The sequence below is a fragment of the Anabrus simplex genome, chromosome 6 (assembly GCF_040414725.1).
Source record: "Anabrus simplex isolate iqAnaSimp1 chromosome 6, ASM4041472v1, whole genome shotgun sequence".
In the NCBI taxonomy this organism is placed as follows: Eukaryota; Metazoa; Arthropoda; class Insecta; order Orthoptera; family Tettigoniidae; genus Anabrus; species Anabrus simplex.
This window is the reverse complement of record NC_090270.1, coordinates 277146540-277167653: the sequence shown is the minus strand read 5'-3', so window position 1 is coordinate 277167653 and position 21114 is coordinate 277146540. Positions and strand designations below refer to the sequence as shown.

At 40.7% G+C, this 21114-nt stretch overlaps 1 protein-coding gene across 1 annotated transcript in view; it reads right to left on the bottom strand.

The window, feature by feature from the left end:
- Positions 1 to 265: 265 nt before the first annotated feature.
- LOC136875736 (lipase 1) overlaps positions 266 to 21114 on the bottom strand; it is a 222707-nt gene continuing 201858 nt past the window's right edge. Inside the window, exon 9 of the mRNA XM_067149308.2 lies at positions 266 to 1471. Within this exon, the coding sequence (XP_067005409.2) occupies positions 1322 to 1471 (150 nt within the window). The 3' untranslated portion in view covers positions 266 to 1321. The remainder of the gene's footprint in view (positions 1472 to 21114) is intronic.

Below are 21114 nucleotides of genomic sequence, written 5' to 3'. Positions count from 1 at the left end.
CATTTCCTGACAGCAGAAGGAGTGAGGGGAACGGAAATAATTAATCTAAGAATGGTACAAGTGTACGGAGAGCACTTCGTGTCCTTTGCAGGTGTCAAGGCGTGGAACAAGTAATTCAGGGAAGGACGGATGTCGTTGGCAGATGAAGCATGATCTGGAACGCCACACCACCATTGTCCAGCAGGTGGATGCCCTCATTAAGCAAGACCGGCGAGTTACGGTGCCAACCAGTGCCGCAGAGGTCGGAGTGAGCGTCGGAGGGGTTCACGCCATCATTAAGGACAGACTGAAATTTCGCTAAAAGTGCGCCCAGTGGGTGCCGCACAGTATTCAACCAACACAGGAAGCATGTCGAATCCACCTCTCTCTTGAACATCTGCTATGCTATGCCAAGTAAGAGGATGAGTTGCTGTCACGAGTGCTCGCTGGAGACGAGATATGGTGTCATCACTTCGAACCGGAGTCAAAACGACAAAGTCTCCAGTGAAAACACGCAGAGTCGCCGCGACTCAAAAGTAGGAAAGATCACAATATGAAGATAAAGTTGGAATTCAGGAAGACAAACTGGGGCAAATATTCATTTATAGGAAGGGGAGTTAGGGATTGGAATAACTTACCAAGGGAGACGTTCAATAAATTTCCAATTTCTTTGAAATCATTTAGGAAAAGGCTGGGAAAGCAACAGATAGGGAATCTGCCACCTGGGCGACTGCCCTAAATGCAGATCAGTATTGATTGATTGATTGAATCTAAGGTGAGCTAAAGAACGCTCTGGGAGGCAAACGATTTACCTCGGACACCGACGTCAAGCATTACGTTCGGAACTGGTTCACAACGCAGCTCCAGGCTCACCGCGTTGTGTCGCAGTGGGACAAGTGCCTCAACAGTGCTGGGCAATATTTTTGAAATAACGGTACAAATTTTCATTTTATAGCTCCCGGCTCGTTTCTTTTTGAACGGCCCTTGTAGAACCTTGCCAGGCAATGTTCTAAGGTGGAATATTTCATAAAACGGTTTTTTCAGGTGCTACGACGATATACAGTAATATATGAGGAGGAGTGTACTGGGAAAAACACAAACACCTGGTCCCCGTGTGATGTGAAGTAAGCAGACGCAGCTAAAATCTCCGACTCGGCGCAGTATCGAACTCGTGATTTTCTGAAACGAAGACCTAGATGCCGATTATTGAGCAAATTAGCCGGATAGACAATGATCCGAACGTTTATTTGTACATAATTCAAAACCTGAGTATTTATATAAATCGATGCATAAATATTAAAACTCCAGGAATGCTGTACGGCAGTTCAGCAGCTTGATGTATTCAATACCGTTCCAAAGTTGCTATTACGTCATCGTACACCAACTTCTTCACGTTCATGTGGGTTAAGAAGTCTAAGTGGCTGAAATCACGAGCCTGGACCAACCGGAAGCCGATGACATTTGGCAGTATTCCCATCAGCAATTCCACGTCCTGGAAGAGAAGAAATTGGAACATACAGTAAGTTACTGAAGTGAGTAAATTAGCAAAGCAAGTGAGCGAGGATGTTTACAGTTTGATATCGTGCTCGTAGCCATGGGACCTCTAGTTTTTACGTAACAACGTCTCATTCCACAGGCCTGCATGCACGGGAAGTTGACGTTACGGAAATTCAGCCTGTATTTATGAGGCTGTTTATGGCAAATTATAATTGATACATTCGGCATTTTAGTATCGCTGCGTAGTTCTAGTTCTGAGCTAAATGTTACAATGAAATATTTAGTGAAATGGTGAAACCTCTCTTCCTGCGGGAGCTCCAAGTCTTGAGGGGTCGATTATGCACACTCAGAACACTTCGGAGTCCCGCAGTGAGAGCGCACGTCGACCATTTTATATTATGGTCTCGTTTAGTTCTCGAAACGCCAGGACGACAAATATAAATACATTTGTTGGCAAGACCATTCTCCTTCTCTTCGCATCCGACTCGCTTGTTCGTTCGTTCATACCGCTGTGTGTTTGTTGCACGTAACTCAGAACCGAGATGTTTGACAACTCCAAGCAACGTGAGCCGGCCGGCAGGGTTATTTCCATGGCAACCACATTGGGCCCACCCACGTTTCCATGGCAACGCACCCCGCCACCCAGGCAGGCAGTCAATGGACCTCCCTCTAAGAACTCTCAGAACGCATTACAACTATAGTATTTACAGTGCTTCTTTGTTTGGCCTAGAATAAATCAATTACTTTCATTGGCCTGTCTCAGTCTCATCGTTGGCTTTGACAACATGAAAGTGACTGAGGTATGAGCGAAGCTAGTAATACCATTCCTTATGCAGCCAGTCTCCTGCTATGAATGGTGTGAAAATGTCGCTCATTGGGTCGGCTTGTGCGTGAATTTCAGTGGGCTTGGAAAACTGATATGTAACAGCAATTTCCGGCTTGTGAGGAAAGCAGCTCGAAACTATCTCACTCCTTATTTCCCTAGTAAGCCTCTTCGGTGATGCAAAGGGGTCATCTATGACAACTGATGGTGGAGCTGTTAAAGATCCAACCAGCCTTCCGCCTGAGTACTAAACATACACACAACAAATATAAGTGGCCTTATAGGGAATATGTGAATATCTCTCTGTGTACTGCCCAAATATCTATTGCAATCCATCATGTGAGCAACCATTAAAAAGCTCTCTTTCAGCCTAAAACGAAAGTAACACAGCAGTTGCCCTTCGTTTCTTAGAGAGAAAGTTATGTGGGGCCGAGTATGTGAGAATTTGCTACATATCGACTTGTTCTTCTACTTCCGCACCTTGTCCATTATGCGCGGTCTGCGACGCGACTTTCAGTCTCTCGAACATCATGACGGTGGCGATGATAATTTTTAAGGGGAAATGAAAGTAGGCAATCATCTCTTCTTAACATTAATCAGATGAAAAGATGGAGGCCGACTGAGTAGTTCAGACGGTGGAGTGCTTGCCTTCTGAGTCCTACTTGGCACAATTCGATCATGGTTCACCCCGGTTGTATTTGAAGGTGCTCAGATATGTCAGCCTCGTGTCGGTAGGTTTACTGGCACGTTAAAGACTGGTTGGCTGAATGGTCAGCGTTGAGGCCTTTGGTTCAAAGAGTACCGGTTTCGATTCTCTGCGGATTTTAATCTGGTCTTATTAATTTTTCAGGATTGGGGACTGGTTTTTTGTGTTATCCCAACACTTTTCCTCTCCATATTCAAAGAACACACTACACTACCAACCACCACCAGAAACACGCAATATTCATATACTGTATTTATGTTTGGCGCCAGGAAGAGCATCTGGCCATAAAACAGGGTCAAATACACATGTGCTACACAGTTCGCTCCCACAACGTGTGGGAAAAGCGGTGGTAGAAAAAGGACTTGGAGAATTCTGCGGAAAAAAAATCCGGCACTTCTGCGTCGGTGTTTCCTAGCCTTCAAAGAATATAGGTATTGGTGAAACAGAGGAAAGACATCGAAGGCCGTTGCTAACAAACCTAATACCATCGGGGCTGGAAGAGAACGCATAGTCGAATAAGAGAGTCCGGACTGAAACGAAGAAAACTGGGAGGCTGGCACAAGTAAGTGGAAGCAATGACAAACTCAGCTAGGGCCTCATGGTCGCCAGCTTCTGCTCCTAAGTTCAGATTCTCAAGAGTTCATCACTTTTTGTCCCATCATAAGACATGCAGGAGATAGACAAGATATAGGCGTGTCCTATCCCCACTCAGAGCGATTTATGGTACATCTCCGGACTTGAACCTCGGATCCATGGAGGAAGTAAGCTACCATTGGTAGGTGTTCTTCAAGTTGATGCAAGTGTAATAGACTAAGTGTAATAGACTAAGTGTAACTTGGAAACAATTCTCTAACTCATGGGTAAGTAATGGAAATATTGATTATTATTATTAATATTATTACTTGTGAGGTGTGGCGATGAAGTTGTATACATCTACAGTATTATTTTTTAAGTAGTTATGTACGATCTTTATTTGGTGTAATCATGATCGTATTATTTGCGAGGTTATGTCATGAAATATCTGCTGTATGTATATTAATATGAGATTATTTAATGTAAGAACATATAATTAATAGCATATAATTTATTATTACCTATATATATGATGTATAACCCACTGCAATATTGTGCAACACACTGTAATAAGTCCAGAACAACGCAATGTGCGACTGGAATTATGTAGAAAATTCATTTCATTCTAAATAGGCCATTGGAGACTCTTGAAATTACGAGAAAACATATCGTGTCATATTCTTCTAGAATCCTGGTCAGGTAACGTAAATAAAGAGGTAGTCTTGAGGGTAGAGTTGAGACTTGTGTGGAAGTTGTGAACTCGTGTTGTGATTCTATTGACATGCTATTGTGGTAGTCAAATGTTTGCCAAGATGGCGGTTCATTAGTGCGTGTGTGTAAAATATGTAAATAACTTGTAAATGAAACAATGTTCACAAGTGACAGCATTTCGTGTGTGCGTCTTTATGGATACATCAAGTCATAACATCTCACTAGAAATTATAGTTTGTGAATACGTGACTACCATCACAGAAAATTTGCACATAAGTTTACAAATATTGGTGATTTTCCCGTCTATTCTGAGCCCTCACGCGGAACAACTTTATAAATTTCATTCTCTAAGCTCGATATGTGTGTGTATGTTCAGTGGCGACTGGTGCAGAAAATCAGTTGTGTGCTGTAACCCATCCCCACTCCAAAAATAAAAATATTTAGAAACAACCGGTATGTGGTTTTCAAAAGGCTCTCCACTGAGTTTTCCACACTGAACAAACACGTAAACAACCCCAACACATATACACATTCCTCATAAAAAACTAGAAAACTATATAATTAAACACATAATAACACCTGCAATGGCAAAATATTCACGAACTCAAACACTTGGTGTGAGCGCGCAAAAACAGAACTTCCCAATGTTACCAACATCATTGAAATAAAACCAGCAACGTCGTAATGAAAAATCACGTTATGTTTTTATAGTGACATTTATAAACTAGACATTTTTAATTAAAGAAAATCACAATATCATGTCCTTATTTTGACAAAATAAAAAGTACAATTTTTATAGTTCATCGATTAACAAATGTGGCTATGGAATAGGCAATTTGGTAGTATTCTATCCTCTTTGGTATTAAAAGACCTGGCGGGAACTGCTCTATAGTATTTCGTTTTCACGTTTGCTTTCAGCGATCCCCTCTTACATACTACCGCTGAGTCAAGAGGTTGCCAGCTGCCACGTTCTCATATCGGCCGTAATGCAAGTGCTGCCTCTCTGTGGTCGAACGAAGAATCGCTATGAAGTGATGTCTTGGCTGTTGTTTCTACAGCCTATCGGAACACATTCTCTTTGTATCGAAAAAGTTGGGCACGCATGCGCAAAAGGCAGAGTTCCTGGTTTCTGGCTAAAAGCTTAGAAAGTCTCGCTGAGCTGTGATCGCACAGCACCCGGCGTGGAGCGCACCAGTAGTTATCTGGTTGTGGGGGGAGTTGAAACATTTCCTATTCTTTTTCTGACGTCTTTTTCAATGCACTGTATTTGAGTGTAGATAATATTTTTAAACTAATTTATTTTTCCAATAGGCAATGTGCTGCAGCACTTCAGCACATAAGGTACGGCCGCTCCTGTGTATGTATATTCAGACCTCAGCCCTTAGGATGGTTGGATCCGCAACAGCTCCAAAAACAGCTGTCATAGATGGCCTAGGCGTCACCTACGAGGCGTACTGGGAAAATGAGGAGTAAGGTAGTTTCCCGTTACTTTCCTCACTGAGCCAGAAGTTGCAATTACATCTCAGTCTGACAAGCCCAATGAAATCCATGCACTAACTGACCCTATGAGCAACATTTTCACACCATTCATAGCAGATGCCTGGCTGCATAAGGAATGGCATTACTAGGATCGCTCATACCTCAGTTACTTTCATATTGGCAAAGCCAAGAATAAGACTGAGACACATCAATGAAAGTAACAAAATTTCTCTAGCCCATACGAGAAGTCATAGTGCACTGTCAACACTAGGTCTCGCCAGCAAAGGCGTAAGTCCGATATGATGAAACCAAATCAGTTGCACTACGATCTTTAGGGACAAGGCTATGCGGGGCCGAAAATTCGAAAATTCTGTCATTTAATTCGCACTGGATTCTGAATGTAAATTCCGACTTATGATTATGTATCATTGAATAGGGAATCTTACGTCCAATACAACGGTACCATTGCGAAATATTTACGACAAAAGGGGCAGAATTTGCATTGTGTAAATTACGAAATGTATTGAAACATATGTACGGGCTATTTAATTCACAATCTGTGTCCCTAGGCGACTAGCCAGATAAGTTATTTATAATAAATAATTTTTAAAATATAACAAACAAAGATAAACGCATATGTTTATTTATTGGCGCTGCAATTGCGTACTACGGTACGATTAGTCTCTCTCTCTCTCTCTCTCTCTCTCTCTCTCTCTCTCTCTCTGTGTAGTCATTACCGTTCACTTGCAAATTATAGTGTGTGAAATTGTTACACAGGGCGACGTTGTCACGATAATCCAGTGACATAGTCCCTCCGCTATTCCCACTCGAATTTTCCTTTCATGACATTTCCAAAACAACATAATAAAATGGATTTATTTTGTCTGGCTAGATTAAGGCCATTAGTACCTCACTTACATCTAACCAAAAAATATAGTATTTACATTTGCAAAATTAAATTAAATAGACTTACAATAATTGAAATACCTTGCAATTACTAAACAATACAATATTATGATAGAGGGCAATAACAAAAAGTAGAAAAAATAGGAAAATGATGATGAAAATTATTATTTACACAATTACGACATGATTAGCTAATTTATATTAACCTTAATAATAACAGTGTGATTATATCAAGTCTATAGTTTGAGGAAGGCTAAATCTACAATATTTCCATAACATACGAATAACAGTTTAGGACTTCCTCTATTACTTAGTAGGTATCCGTGACAAAGTTGCCTAATACTAGCAGGTGAGGCTCATCTGACAGAGACGGGCAGTGTATTCCATTGTCGTGCTGAAGAATCAACAAATGAGTTTGTATATCGTGTGGTTCGGTGAGGTGTAATAGGTTGTATCAAATTTAAACCGTGTTCCAAAACTGTGATTAGATGAGAGATGGTAGGTTGCCTGCTTGTCAGTTTCGATGTTCCTATTTATTCTACTGGGTGATAGAGAAGTAAGAACACCATTGGGTGCCTTATACGTGAGTCTTTTGTCGGAAAAAAACGAACTCAGAAATCTTAAAGATATCAACTTCATACAACATGGAATGTCCGCCTCTGTGGTGTAGTGATTAGTGTTATTATCTGCCACACCCAGAGGTTCGGGTTCGATTCCCACCTCTGCACCGAAATTTGAAAATGGATACGAGGACTGGCAGCAGTTCAGTCCACGGACCAAATAAAAGGAGAGGGTATTTTTATAAGTACAGGGTTATTCAGCTAAGTTGCGCACCTCAAATATCTTCTGATCCATTGAATATATAGACATTCTGTTTTCAAATTCTTAAATTGTATTAAGAGGCTCATAAAATACTGTCCAGTTCACCTCCACCACGTCTGTAATTACAAGTCAATCAGGCAATCAATCAATCAATCAATCAATCAATCAATCAATCAATCAATCAATCAATACTGATCTACATTTAGACCAGTCGCCCAGGTGGCAGATTTCCTATCTGTTGTTTTCCTAGCCTTTTCCTAAATGATTTCAAAGAAACTGGAAATTTATTGAACATCTCCCTTGGTAAGTAATTCCAATCCCTAACTCCCCTTCCTATAAATGAATATTTGCCCCAGTTTGTCCTCTAGAATTCCAACTTTATCTTCATATTGTGATCTTTCCTACTTTTATAAACACCACTCAAAATTATTCGCCTACTAATGTCATTCCACGCCATCTCTCTGCTGACAGCTCGGAACATACCACTTAGTCGAGCAGCTCACCTCCTTTCTCTCAATTCTTCCCAGCCAAAACTTTGCAACAATTTTGTAACGCTACTCTTTTGTCGGAAATCACCCAGAACAAATCGAGCTGCTTTTCTTTGGATTTTTTCCAGTTCTTGAATCAGGTAATCCTGGTGAGGGTCCCATACACTGGAACCATACTCTAGTTGGGGTCTTACCAGTGACTTATATGCCCTCTCCTTTACATCCTTACTACAACCCCTAAACACCCTCATAACCATGTGCAGAGATCTGTACCCTTTATTTACAATCCCATTTATGTGATTACCCCAATGAAGATCTTTCCGTATATTAACACCCAGATACCTACAATGATCCCCAAAAGGAACTTCACCCCATCAACGCAGTAATTAAAACCGGGAGGACTTTTCCTATTTGTGAAACTCACAACCTGACTTTTAACCTGCTGTCCATCTCACAACATTTTCGAGGTCACGTTGCAGTTGCTCACAATCTTGTAACTTATTTATTACTCTATAGAGAATAACATAATCCGCAAAAAGCCTTACCTCCGATTCCACTCCTTTACTCATATCATTTATATATATAAGAAAACATAAAGGTCCGATAATACTGCCTTGAGGAATTCCCCTCTTAATTATTACAGGGTCAGATAAAGCTTGGCTTACTCTAATTCTCTGAGATCTATTTTCTAGAAATATAGCAACCCATTCAGTCAATCTTTTGTCTAGTCCAATTGCACTCATTTTTGCCAGTAGTCTCCCATGATCCACCCTATCAAATGCTTTAGACAGGTCAATCGCGATACAGTCCATTTGACCTCCTGAATCCAAGAAATCTGCTATACCTTGCTGGAATCCTACAAGTTGAGCTTCAGTGACTGGTAGCAACTTCTTTTTTTTTTAAATAGGGCTATACTAAGTTCACACAATAGAACAACTACTGAGAATCAAGTGACAAATTCGATGAAGTGTTCATTTTGCAAATACGACAAGTATTTTTGAAGATATTAAACGGTTTCATATGTGTAGGCATTAGACCGAAAGCGATGCGCCACTCGCTTTGATGCGGCGTGACTCGCCACATTTTGACTGACTGTACATCTCCCTGCGCAATGGTAGCGTCACCGATATGTCGGACTTGGAAACAGCTTTCTATCCACATGGAGGTCAGACTTGATATTTTGACTGTCAAATCACCAATCCATCTGAAGGCCAAGGTTTACAGGTTTGCCCGGTCACTCGGTATGGCTCTGAATGCTGGCCAGCACAGTCAAGCACGAACAAGCACTTTATATCCTGGATATGCGCATGCTTCGCTGGTCACTTGGCCCGACTCAAATCTGGAAAACCATGGGGAGTTTCCCCTATTGTAGACAAGATGCGTGAGGATCGACTTCGGTGATATGACCACCACGCAATATATAGAGAAGGTACTTCTATTGTACATACAGCACGTCGCATCCCGCCGTCTGAAAAATGCCATGTGGTCGCTCGCATGATCGCCTTCGAGAAGACATGCGCTATGTTCATCTTGTGCCAAATGATGCACTTAATAGAACCAAGTAGGGGTTGGCTTGCAAAACATTGTACCCTGCTCCATTGCGGAACAAACGTTATGATGATGATGATGGTGATGATGATGATGATGATGATGATGATATCACCGACTTGTCTTGCGACGTGTAAAGATAATATTTATTTTGGTTATGGAATCACTCTATGAGGGTATTCTTCTTCCTCTTCTTTCCGATGAGGCCTGCTAAGGAAACGTGCCAATTTCAATTCAGTTCTTCATACTTTGTTGTTTTCTCTTCCGTTCCTTCCAATATTCTTTCATCTTTTCACTATGCCGTTTCTTTCTGTCCTAGGACCACTTCGCACCGGGTTTCTTGTTCGATGTTCCTTGGAATCCTTCCATACTTACTACTCTCTTTCTAAAAATCTCTCTGTCCATAGTTTCATCTTCTCTTATATTATTTATTTCTAAATCTTTCTTTACTTCTTGAATCCAGATACGTGTTTCCTTTTTTCCCCAAGGGTAATTGAAAATCCTTTTTGTTAATCTGGAATCATCCATTCTGTAAATCATCATCATCATCATCATCATCATCATCATATCATCATCATCATCATCTGTTTACTCTCCAGGTTCGGCTTTTCCCTCGGACTCAGCGAGGGATCCCACCTCTACCGCCTCAAGGGCAGTGTCCTGGAGCTTCAGACTCTTGGTCGGGGGATACAACTGGGGAGTATGACCAGTACCTCGCCCAGGCGGCCTCACCTGCTATGGTGAACAGGGGCCTTGTAGGGGGATGGGAAGAGTGGAAGGGATAGGCAAGGATGAGGGAAGGAAGTGGCCGTGGCCTTAAGTTAGGTACCATCCCGGCATTCACCTGGAGGTGAAGTGGGAAACCACGGAAAACCACTTCCAGGATGGCTGAGGTGGGAATCGAACCCACCTCTACTCAGTTGACCTCCCGAGGCTGAGTGGACCCCGTTCCAGCCCTCGTACCACTTTTCAAATTTCGTGGCAGAGCCGGTAATCGAACCCGGACCTCCGGGGGTGGCAGCTAATCACGCTAACCACTACACCACAGAGGCAGCCCCATTCTGTAAATATGTCCGGAAAATAGCTATCTCGTTTTCATTATGGTTTCTGTTATGTTTTCTATATTCCTGTATACTTCATCATTCAATCATTATTTACATAATTCTGTTGTTTCCACAGGGCCTAAGATTTTTCTCATGATTCTGATTTCTAGTACCTCAAGTTTATTTAAAGGGGCTGCCTGGCCGAGGCGGTAAAGGCGTGCTCGGTCCGCTCGGAAGGACGTAGGTTCGAATCCCCGTCAGGAAGTCGTAAAATTTAAGAAACGAGATTTCCACTTTCGGAGGTGCATATGGCCCTGAGGTTCACTCAGCCTACACCAAAAATGAGTACCAGCTAAATTCCTGGGGGCAAAGGCAGCCGGGCGTAGAGCTAACCACTCTACCCCATCACGTGCCGCGGTTAACAATGGTGGAAGCCTTTACCTTCCACTCTTCCAAGGGCCTTCATGGCCTTTATAGAGGTGACTTTGCTTTTGCAAGTTTATCTAATCTATAGTTTAGAACCAGGAATTCACTTGCATATATGCATTCCGGTTTCACCACTGTAGTGTAGTGCCTTATTTTAAGATTTTGAGATATACATTTTCTATTATAAAAATTCTTTATTGTTTATGTTTGTTGATAATTATATTAATGAATTAGTTAATTAATGTTTTTATGAAAAATATTGATACCAGTATTGCTCCGATCGTATGAACCATTCGCTCGCTCCATTGATTCGAAACGTATACTGAACCATTCGAAATCAAAGGTTTGAGTCGCATGTTACCCCGCGGCCTGATGACATCAGATCGATAAGATTATTCTGGAAAAGCATGTATTCCAACAACCGGCGTATGCAGTGGTATGTTTAGACTACGTTAACCGTACTGCTTATTCTTGAAGTTTAATTGCCACGAACTACTACTACCAATGTTTACAACTCTAAGACTGGCTGGCAGCTGTTCTTCGAAGGTCCTGGTTTTGTGCCATTCTCTTTAGTTCTACATAAGATTGGCATCCCAGCTCCTCCACCAGTTGACCAATATATTCCAGTCTAGGCCTTCCCGTACAATTTTTTCCTTGCACAGAGCCCTCCAGGATAAAGTCTAGCAAATTCTCATGTCTGATTATACTGTATGCCCAATCCATGTCTTTCGTCTTTTCTTCGTAGGCATTGACAAGCTCGGAGTTTCTCCAACTCTTTCCATTACTTCCTCATTAGTAACTCTGCCTGTCCAAGAATTTTCAGTATTAGTCTCTAGCACCATTGTTCAAGGCTTCTACCCTCTTCCTCTCTGCTATCCCTAGTGTCCAGGTCTCAGTTCCGTACAGAAGTACGCTCCATACATAATTATGTGTGAACTAATTGTTGCCTCACTTTAAGCTGATATATTTAGATGTGAAGAGCTTTCTCTTTTTGCCTGGTTAATTCTGCTGACCAGATCTCTCTTACATCTGCTATCAGCTGTAATTTTGCTTCCTACGTCAGTGAGCTGGTTCTCACGCAGAGCTATCTTCATTTTTATTTGTTGCTTACTTATCACCATTAATTTTGATTTCTCTGAATTTAATTTCATATTATATCCATATGTACTTTCCATTACTTCCAGCATTGTCATTAATTGTTCTTCACTCTCCGCTATTATTCCTATGTCGTCAGCAAAACGAATTGTATCTATTTTCTCTCCTTGAATCTTGACACCGCCACCTCGTCCTAGCTTCTCCCTTGTTTCATCTACTGACAGGAGAACAAAATTTCGCAAACAACTCTTCGCGCATGAGTGGCTGAGTTTTAAGACTGCGTCACGTCAAAACTGCATTCATAATACAGGGTTTTTCATAACGAATGAACCGATTTCATCAAGCTATATTTTTCCAACAGTCAGTAATACAAGATTATACCTAAGACACATGTGTTTGACTGATGCTCAAGTTTTGTTCTACAAGTGTTCAATAAGACCACCACCAGCAACACGGACCACATCAAGGCGACATGACAATCCTCTCATACGCGTTGCAGCATATAACGATCCACTGAGTTCATCACACGTGTTATCCGCTCTTGAAGGTAGTGTGTAGTGTGTAGTGGTGAAACATAAAGTTTGTCCTTGACGTATCCCCAAAGGAAGTCGCAAGGAGTGAGGTCTGGGGATCTGGGAGGCCATGCGAGTAGAGCACTGTGCATAGCAGTGTGTCGACCAATCCACCGTTGAGGCACTGTTTCATTCAGAAATGCTCGTACTGGTAAGCTCCAATGGGGCGTGGCTTCATCTTGTTGGAAAATGAAGTCGCAAGAGTGTGTTTGCAGCAAAGGGAAGCGCCAGGTCTGCAACATTGCGAGATAGCTTTGTCCTGTGACAGTGTTGGTGGTGAAGAAGGAAGGGCCATACACCCTTGCATTACTGACCGCACAGAAAACATTTACCTTCGGAAAATTCCGTTCGTGATCGATTGTAGCATGTGGGTGTACGGTACCCCAAATCCGAACATTGTGACGATTGACACAGCCATTGATATGGAAGGTTGCTTCGTTACTAAAAATGAGGCGCGAAAACGTGTCTTCATCATTTTCCATGTTCAGCACCGTAGCACAGAATTCCATCTGTTTTCCCTTGTCAACATGTCTCAGTGCCTGAACCAGCTGAAGTCTGTACGGTTGCATGTCATAACAGTTTACACTTTAGTAACCAGACGACAGCAGCAACTTAAACAAATACCCTATAGGGTATATTATACATTACAGTGTATTTGACTTGAAGCAATCTCCTATGAAAGTGCTCCCACTTGGAAGATATGCGTACAGTAGGCCTACTCTCTGAACTCTGAAGGTCACATTCTGTATCTGTAAGCTGCTACTACTGACAGTTATCACTTCCCAGTTACTGTTTTCACTAGTACGTTATTCCGTAGTCGTTACTCAGTAACCTGTTATTTTTTGTCCACATTATATTTGTAACAGTGACAGGCATGTAACTGTGACAAAGTAACTGCTACGTTAGTTTTTAGCCATCTCTATTGCATACGACCCTCCGTAAATTATTGGAACATCGTGATAATTGATGGTAGTTGTAGCAGACCACAACTCCGAAGACTCTGGGATTGTGACCAATGTTTATACGATCTTTCTTTCCTTCTTTTGTTACGTTCTGGCTCCTCTGTAAAAATATTGGAACGTTTTCTAAATGACACCCAGTGTAACATTCTTATTTTCAAAATCGGAAGTTATTAACAGTGCTTTGTTGTAACTATGCCTACGGGAGAACACGCAAGTGTTATGGCTGTTGATAACTCCTCCAGTGTGTTACTTTTGATCAAGTAGGACCAGGCTGGGTGGAGAGAAAATCACGTTATCATCTGATATGTGGCAGGTTCGAATCAGTACGGTCACTGGCCGCTCAGTTCCAACGTTGATTACATTATTATATTTAGTTAAAGTGCGTGGTTTAATGGAAAACTCAATTAAAGTGTAAGCTCTTACAGGGCTTGGAACAGGTATTGTCGTTAACGTGACGAGAATAAATTTGATATCAGCCGGCCCAAACAAGTCATTCTGTACTTCAAGGTTGTGGTTCCTATTATGACCAACATTTGTCCTGACCACATAAATTCCAAGGTAATTTCTTTTAGGAAGATTACAACCTATTTGCTGAAGGCCGATTTTAATAGCAGGCATTTATATGTGGCGTTCAGTCAGGTGAGGGATCCAACAGATTTTCAGGTAGTCATTATCGAAATGAATCAGCAAGGCCAAAGTGGTGATATAGTTCATATAAAAAATACAAATAACATCATATACCTATACAGTGAAACCTAAAATAAGTGACCAGTAACAGTTCCATTGAAAATCGTCTCTTGAAAGGTTTAGGAATTTAAAAATAATGTTAAACAGTAGTACTAATAATTATTGTAATCCATCCATATACTGTACAGGGTTATCAACCGTCCCTCTCAAATAAATTCTGATTCTTGAAAGACATTCTGATTTCTGATTCTTAAATAGTACTAGCTGATGTACCCGTGCTTCGCTACGGAATTTTTGCATTGTATACAGAATTCTAGGTTAGGTAGTGTACGCATTGTGAACAAGATTGTACTAAATTCCATAGCTCTTAACGTTGTAACGTTCCAGACGTCACAGTGTAATTATGTTAATTTTATTATATGTAATTAATTCAGGAATTTAACGTCATGATATTTATCTTGGTATGTAATTGTATTATAATTCATGGTTGATCATTTGCTCACTATCATTTCATTACTTCGTAACTACGACTTGAAAACGAGGGCTGAATATCCTAATATTCACTTAGATTCTTGCGACATTCGTTTAAATTTAACTTGCAGTAGATTTCCTCTATCTTGCCACATCACCGAGGAAGAAGGAAGGACAAATTTAGACATCAAATTCTGGGAAAAGCGAGCACGTGTTCAAGCATTATAACGACAGCTACCGTATTTCGACCAGAATAATTCAAACTGATCACCGCCTATATTTTCAAAGGAGCGTCATGTTGCCATGGATACTGAGTGAAAGGGCTAATAGAAGAACAGTTGATATCATGGTTAAGACCCATCAACTCTAATATCTGGAGTGGGGAGAGACGTGTCAACTGATTGGACCACGTGTAGCGACCTGTAATTAGAGCCAGAGAAGGTTATAAAAGGGCGTGTTGGAGCTCTTGGCTTCATTCTTCTCTTCTGCATTCTTCTTGATTCTGCATTCGTTATTATTAATCTTCTTGATTCTTCGATCTTGTATTTCGCTGTAGGTCTGAGAACTTGTCTTATGGTTGTTGTACCATAGTGGACTAGTGTGATAGTTTATCACTTCTACATTAATTACTTCATTACCACGACGTGGTACTTAGGAATTTCTGAATGAGGGGTGTATAGCCACTCTCATCAGGAAGTACGTACAGCTCGGCTACTAGACCGGTTTGTACCAGTCTAAGACAATAGGTAGTATTAAACTAGATAGAAATGAAACTTCAGGGCACATTTTCAGTAAAGTTGGAAGGATTATTAATTGAGTATCCTCTCCATATAACCCAAGGAGGTTTTTCTAACTATGACTTAGGGCTCATCTCCAATATATGGAATAGAGCATAATAGGGAGTGTTAGTGTTGAAGCCATCTTCCAATTAGTGGTAGGTGCACTTAGCAAGGCAGGAATGGTAATGAGCTGCAGATGAAGATATCTCAAAGACGACCGGTGATGTTCCAGCTACAAGGATGGAAGCTTTCCAAGGACCAGCAGAACAAGACTACATGGTGAGCAAGCGAGTTAAAAATATTGCAAGTTTTCGCGAAGTAGAGTCATTCAACTTTTTGTTAAATTCATTTCCTATTTTAAATTCAGTTCTCGTTAAACCGTCGTCATTTATATTCAATATAATAAATAGTATTTTCCTAGTTCACTTTAATCAATCTGCCTTAATTAGCCTTTTGATTTCTAATTCTCCTGCTTAATGATTAGTGCACTATCACCCCACCCCTGTGATAAGAGTCCGTCCAAGCTTGATTATAAATTTTTATCTTTAAGTCATCAACTTAAAGATTGGCGCCCTTAGCTTGCATGGTTGCATTTCTCGTTCAATGATTGTTCTCCGAGAGGGGAAGTCACATAAATGCCGCTCCAACGTAGGGCGAGAAAATCATTAAGTACGGAGCAGTTAATGACAGTAACGATATCAGAATTCGTATTATGGGCAAAATTTGGATATCCACGTTGCATTAGGAGTGTTTGATTGTGGGGAGGGTCATGGCTGACCAGACGAAAGAGAAGAGGATGTTGCGCAGTGGACGGGCGATAAAAGGCAATAACGTATTGAGTTCAGAGAAAGACTTGTGTAGTCTAGTAGAGGAAATTGAAGATAGAAGTGTAAGTAGTATGGAGAGGGAAGGCAAGCAGAAAGAAGTCAGTATGGAGTCAGATGATAGTAGGATGGGGGCGAAGCGGAAGTAAACACTAACAATGAAAGTAATAATAATGATCAGTTAATGGGAATGATGCAGTTAATGTTGACTAAGATAGAGGACAGTATATCTGAAATAAAAAATGAATTGGAACAAACTAAACCTGAGCTTAAAAGTGAATTAGAACAAACTAACACTAAAATTGAGAATATTAAATATGAACTTAAAGAACAGTTAGAGCAAACTAAAGCTGAATTAAGCAGGGAGATGAGGGAAAATAAGGAGGAAGCGAATCGGAGAATGGACGAACACAGTAGGCAGTTACGCGATCTGGTGGTAAAAAATGAACATTTTAGTAAGCGATTAGAGGACCAGAAAAGTGAATATGAACGGCAAGGGAAAGAGGTAGAAGAAAAGTTTGCGGAGCAGAGAAGTAAATTCCTGGAATTAATGGGGAAGGAAAACAACTCTACTAGGGAGGAAGTAATGAGGCAGGTCACTAGTATTGATAAGAGAGTTGTGACTCAAAGAGGGGAAATACGGGTATTCAAAGACCACGTCCAACAAGAGATTGACACAGTAAAGCTTAGAATAGAAGATGAGACCCGGGCAAGTGAAGAAAGTTTTGCGATAGCTGAAGAGAATAAGATTGAAATTAGGACATTGAAAGAGAAGCAGGTTAATTTGGAGAGCGAAATTGATAGGAGAGACAAAGATGTAGAATGCCGGATGGAGAAAGCAGAAAATCAGTTAAAACAGGTGGCAAAGGATAAACAGGTTTTCACGGGAAAGCAATGTCTAGGAAATAGCTACATTAGGGAAATTGAACTACCTAAATTTAATGGGAAACAAACGAACCCGCTAGATTTCCTTAAGATGATAGAAAAACGGTTTGAAAAGCGTCTAGAGGAAGGGTCTATGGACTGGGAAGACGTTATGGAAAATATTGACCATGCTTTTGTAGGAGAAACTCGGTCTTGGTTCATGGTATATAGACAAACGATGACGAACCTGAAAGAATTCAGAAATAAGTTTAGAGAGAAATTCTGGAATGAAGCGATACAAGCTCGGGAGAGAGAAAGGGTGGTATTTGGGAGGTACAAACAGCATGAGGGAGTCACTATGACCGAGTACTTCCTGGCCCATGTCATGATTTGTCAGAACTTAGATGGTATAACCGAGGGGTCTGATGTAGTAAGACTACTTTTGAGACATTTTCCGGACAGGGTGAGAGAAGCGGCCTGCATGCAAAGAGTTGGTACTATTCAGGAGATGGAGAACCTACTAGGCAGTTTTGATGCTTTAGGTAACCTTAGGAGTAGAACGGAGAATATTCAGAACTTTAGTCATCACAACGGAATGAGACATAATGGAAGAACACAGAATCACGAAGCTCGCAATCAGTTCAGACCTCAGCATAACAGTAGGAGCGGAGCACCTGAATATAGGACAGGAAATTCCCAACGGGGGCCAGAGCAATGTACTAATGAGTCCAACGTCAATACACAAAGGGAACCTTTAAACTAACTAGAGGCTGTAATGTTAGGTCAGAATTCCAGCCTAGTACGAAGGTAGCGAAGTGTCTTGTCATGAAAGTGTTACCATATGACCTAGATGTTAGAGACGATTTGTTGTATGAACCCGAGCAGAATAATGGAGATTCAAGTAATAAAGTAGTCAATCCCGTTGTTAAATTGAAAGTCTGGGGGGCGTGGGTTAAAGTTTTTATTGATTCTGGTAGCCAAATATCATGTATTAGTTCTCAGTGGTATGAGTCATTAGTGAAACAGGGTATTCAGTTGGAGGAAATGCCTGTTAAGTCTACTTTCATCATTACGGCTGTTGGAAAGAGGTCTAAGCAAATTTGTAAACAAGTAGCTGTTCCGATCTGTATTAATAATTTTATTAGCGTTCAGATATGTTTGGTAATTCCGCATTTGATATTTGATCTTATCTTGGGATCTGACTGGTTAACGTTAAAATTGGCTCAGTTAAATTACAATGATTTAGTGCTAAATTTGAGGTGGAATAATGAGGATATCAAGGTCAAGTTTGAGGAGGAAATTCAGAGGAAAACGGAAGTTAGTACAGTGTGGAGAATGAGAGAGGTTTCTAAAGTTAATGAAGAGGCTAGTGAGGGCCTGAAGTTGTGCCAGTTGTGGATTAATGAGGATAAAATATGGGGCTTGAAAGAAGCCGTAAGTAGAAATCATTTAAATGAAGTCCAGAAGGACAAGTTATTTGAAGTGTTGTGTGAACACGTGGAGATTTTCTCCGAGAAACCTGGTGTTCCCCATCTGTACGAGCATTCTTTTTCTGTGCTGGATAAGACTCCATTCAGCGGACCGCGGTATCCGATACCACACAAATATGCCATAGCCGTAGAGGATCAAATTCAAGCTATGTTGGCAGACGATGTGATTGAATTTTCAAACAGTCAATGCGTTAATCCCTTAATTGTCGTGCCTAAGTCTGATGGATCAATACGTCTGTGTATTGAATGCGAGAGCGTAGTGAATGGTTCATATAACAGTAGTTTACGGATATACCTGTCGTGTGAGGTGGCTGAACCGGATTGTGAGATATAGGTCAGTAACTCGGGGAAGTTGCTACCTGTTATGTCAAACTATGAGCGGAATGAGTTTACCTCTCAATTGTGGTGGTATTTCCTAGTTGTGTTTGTAAACAAGGGAGGTGTTTGTGTGTAGCGGTAGAATTACGCTCGTTCATTGACGATCGATCGTCTGTTTTCCGTATGTGAGGCCATGAAATTTTATATCTTATCTGTTTTCTGAGATGTTACCGAAGGCTAATTAAAGCTGACGACGGCAAATAATTAATTTTCCCATATGTGCATTTCTAACTTGCAATAATTTTACCGTGAGCTTAAATCGCGTGTGTATTCGTGTGAAGTGTATTGCATCCTGCTTCAAGATAAGGTTGAAACATTCGAGAGAGTGATTAAGGTGTAAATTGTTTGTATCATGTGTTTTCCAAGGTTTTAATGTAAAAGATTGGAAGAGAACGTGTTACTGCTATCTAGCAAAGAATGTCGGAAAGATGGAGAGTAAAAGGACTAATAGACACTCGGGAGAGTTTGTAATCTGAATTGTATATATATTATGTTATATTCTCAAAGATAATCTTGTTTTTTAAAAAATGGAAAGTTGCTCGTGTTGGGCATAATTTAGTATCTAAACCTCAAGATGAACTGAAATAACAGACATTCGCAATGGTAAGCAGTCTAAGATAGATATGGAAACAGTGAGAAATAATTCATTGTATGAAAATAATGTCGCTCGTAATGGGCAGGTAATAGAGGTATTTCAAGTCAATGTGGGAGTAAGAGTGTGAGTTCTCAACTCATGTGATATTTGTTAAGAACTCATGGGGGCGTATGTAACGTTCCAGACGTCACAGTGTAATTATGTTAATTTTATTATATGTAATTAATTCAGGAATTTAACGTCATGATATTTATCTTGGTATGTAATTGTATTATAATTCACGGTTGATCATTTGCTCACTATCATTTCATTACTTTGTAACTACGACTTGTAAACGAGGGCTGAATATCCTAATATTCACTTAGATTCTTGCGACATTCGTTTAAATTTAACTTGCAGTAGATTTCCTCTATCTTGCCACATCACCGAGGAAGAAGGAAGGACAAATTTAGACATCAAATTCTGGGAAAAGCGAGCACGTGTTCAAGCATTATAACGACAGCTACCGTATTTCGACCAGAATAATTCAAACTGATCACCGCCTATATTTTCAAAGGAGCGTCATGTTGCCATGGATACTGAGTGAAAGGGCTAATAGAAGAACAGTTGATATCATGGTTAAGACCCATCAACTCTAATATCTGGAGTGGGGAGAGACGTGTCAACTGATTGGACCACGTGTAGCGACCTGTAATTAGAGCCAGAGAAGGTTATAAAAGGGCGTGTTGGAGCTCTTGGCTTCATTCTTCTCTTCTGCATTCTTCTTGATTCTGCATTCGTTATTATTAATCTTCTTGATTCTTCGATCTTGTATTTCGCTGTAGGTCTGAGAACTTGTCTTATGGTTGTTGTACCATAGTGGACTAGTGTGATAGTTTATCACTTCTACATTAATTACTTCATTACCACGACGTGGTACTTAGGAATTTCTGAATGAGGGGTGTATAGCCACTCTCATCAGGAAGTACGTACAGCTCGGCTACTAGACCGGTTTGTACCAGTCTAAGACAATAGGTAGTATTAAACTAGATAGAAATGAAACTTCAGGGCACATTTTCAGTAAAGTTGGAAGGATTATTAATTGAGTATCCTCTCCACATAACCCAAGGAGGTTTTTCTAACTATGACGTAGGGCTCATCTCCAATATATGGAATAGAGCATAATAGGGAGTGTTAGTGTTGAAGCCATCTTCCAATTAGTGGTAGGTGCACTTAGCAAGGCAGGAATGGTAATGAGCTGCAGATGAAGATATCTTAAAGACGACCGGTGATGTTCCAGCTACAAGGGTGGAAGCTTTCCAAGGACCAGCAGAACAAGACTACATGGTGAGCAAGCGAGTTAAAAATATTGCAAGTTTTCGCGAAGTAGAGTCATTCAACTTTTTGTTAAATTCAT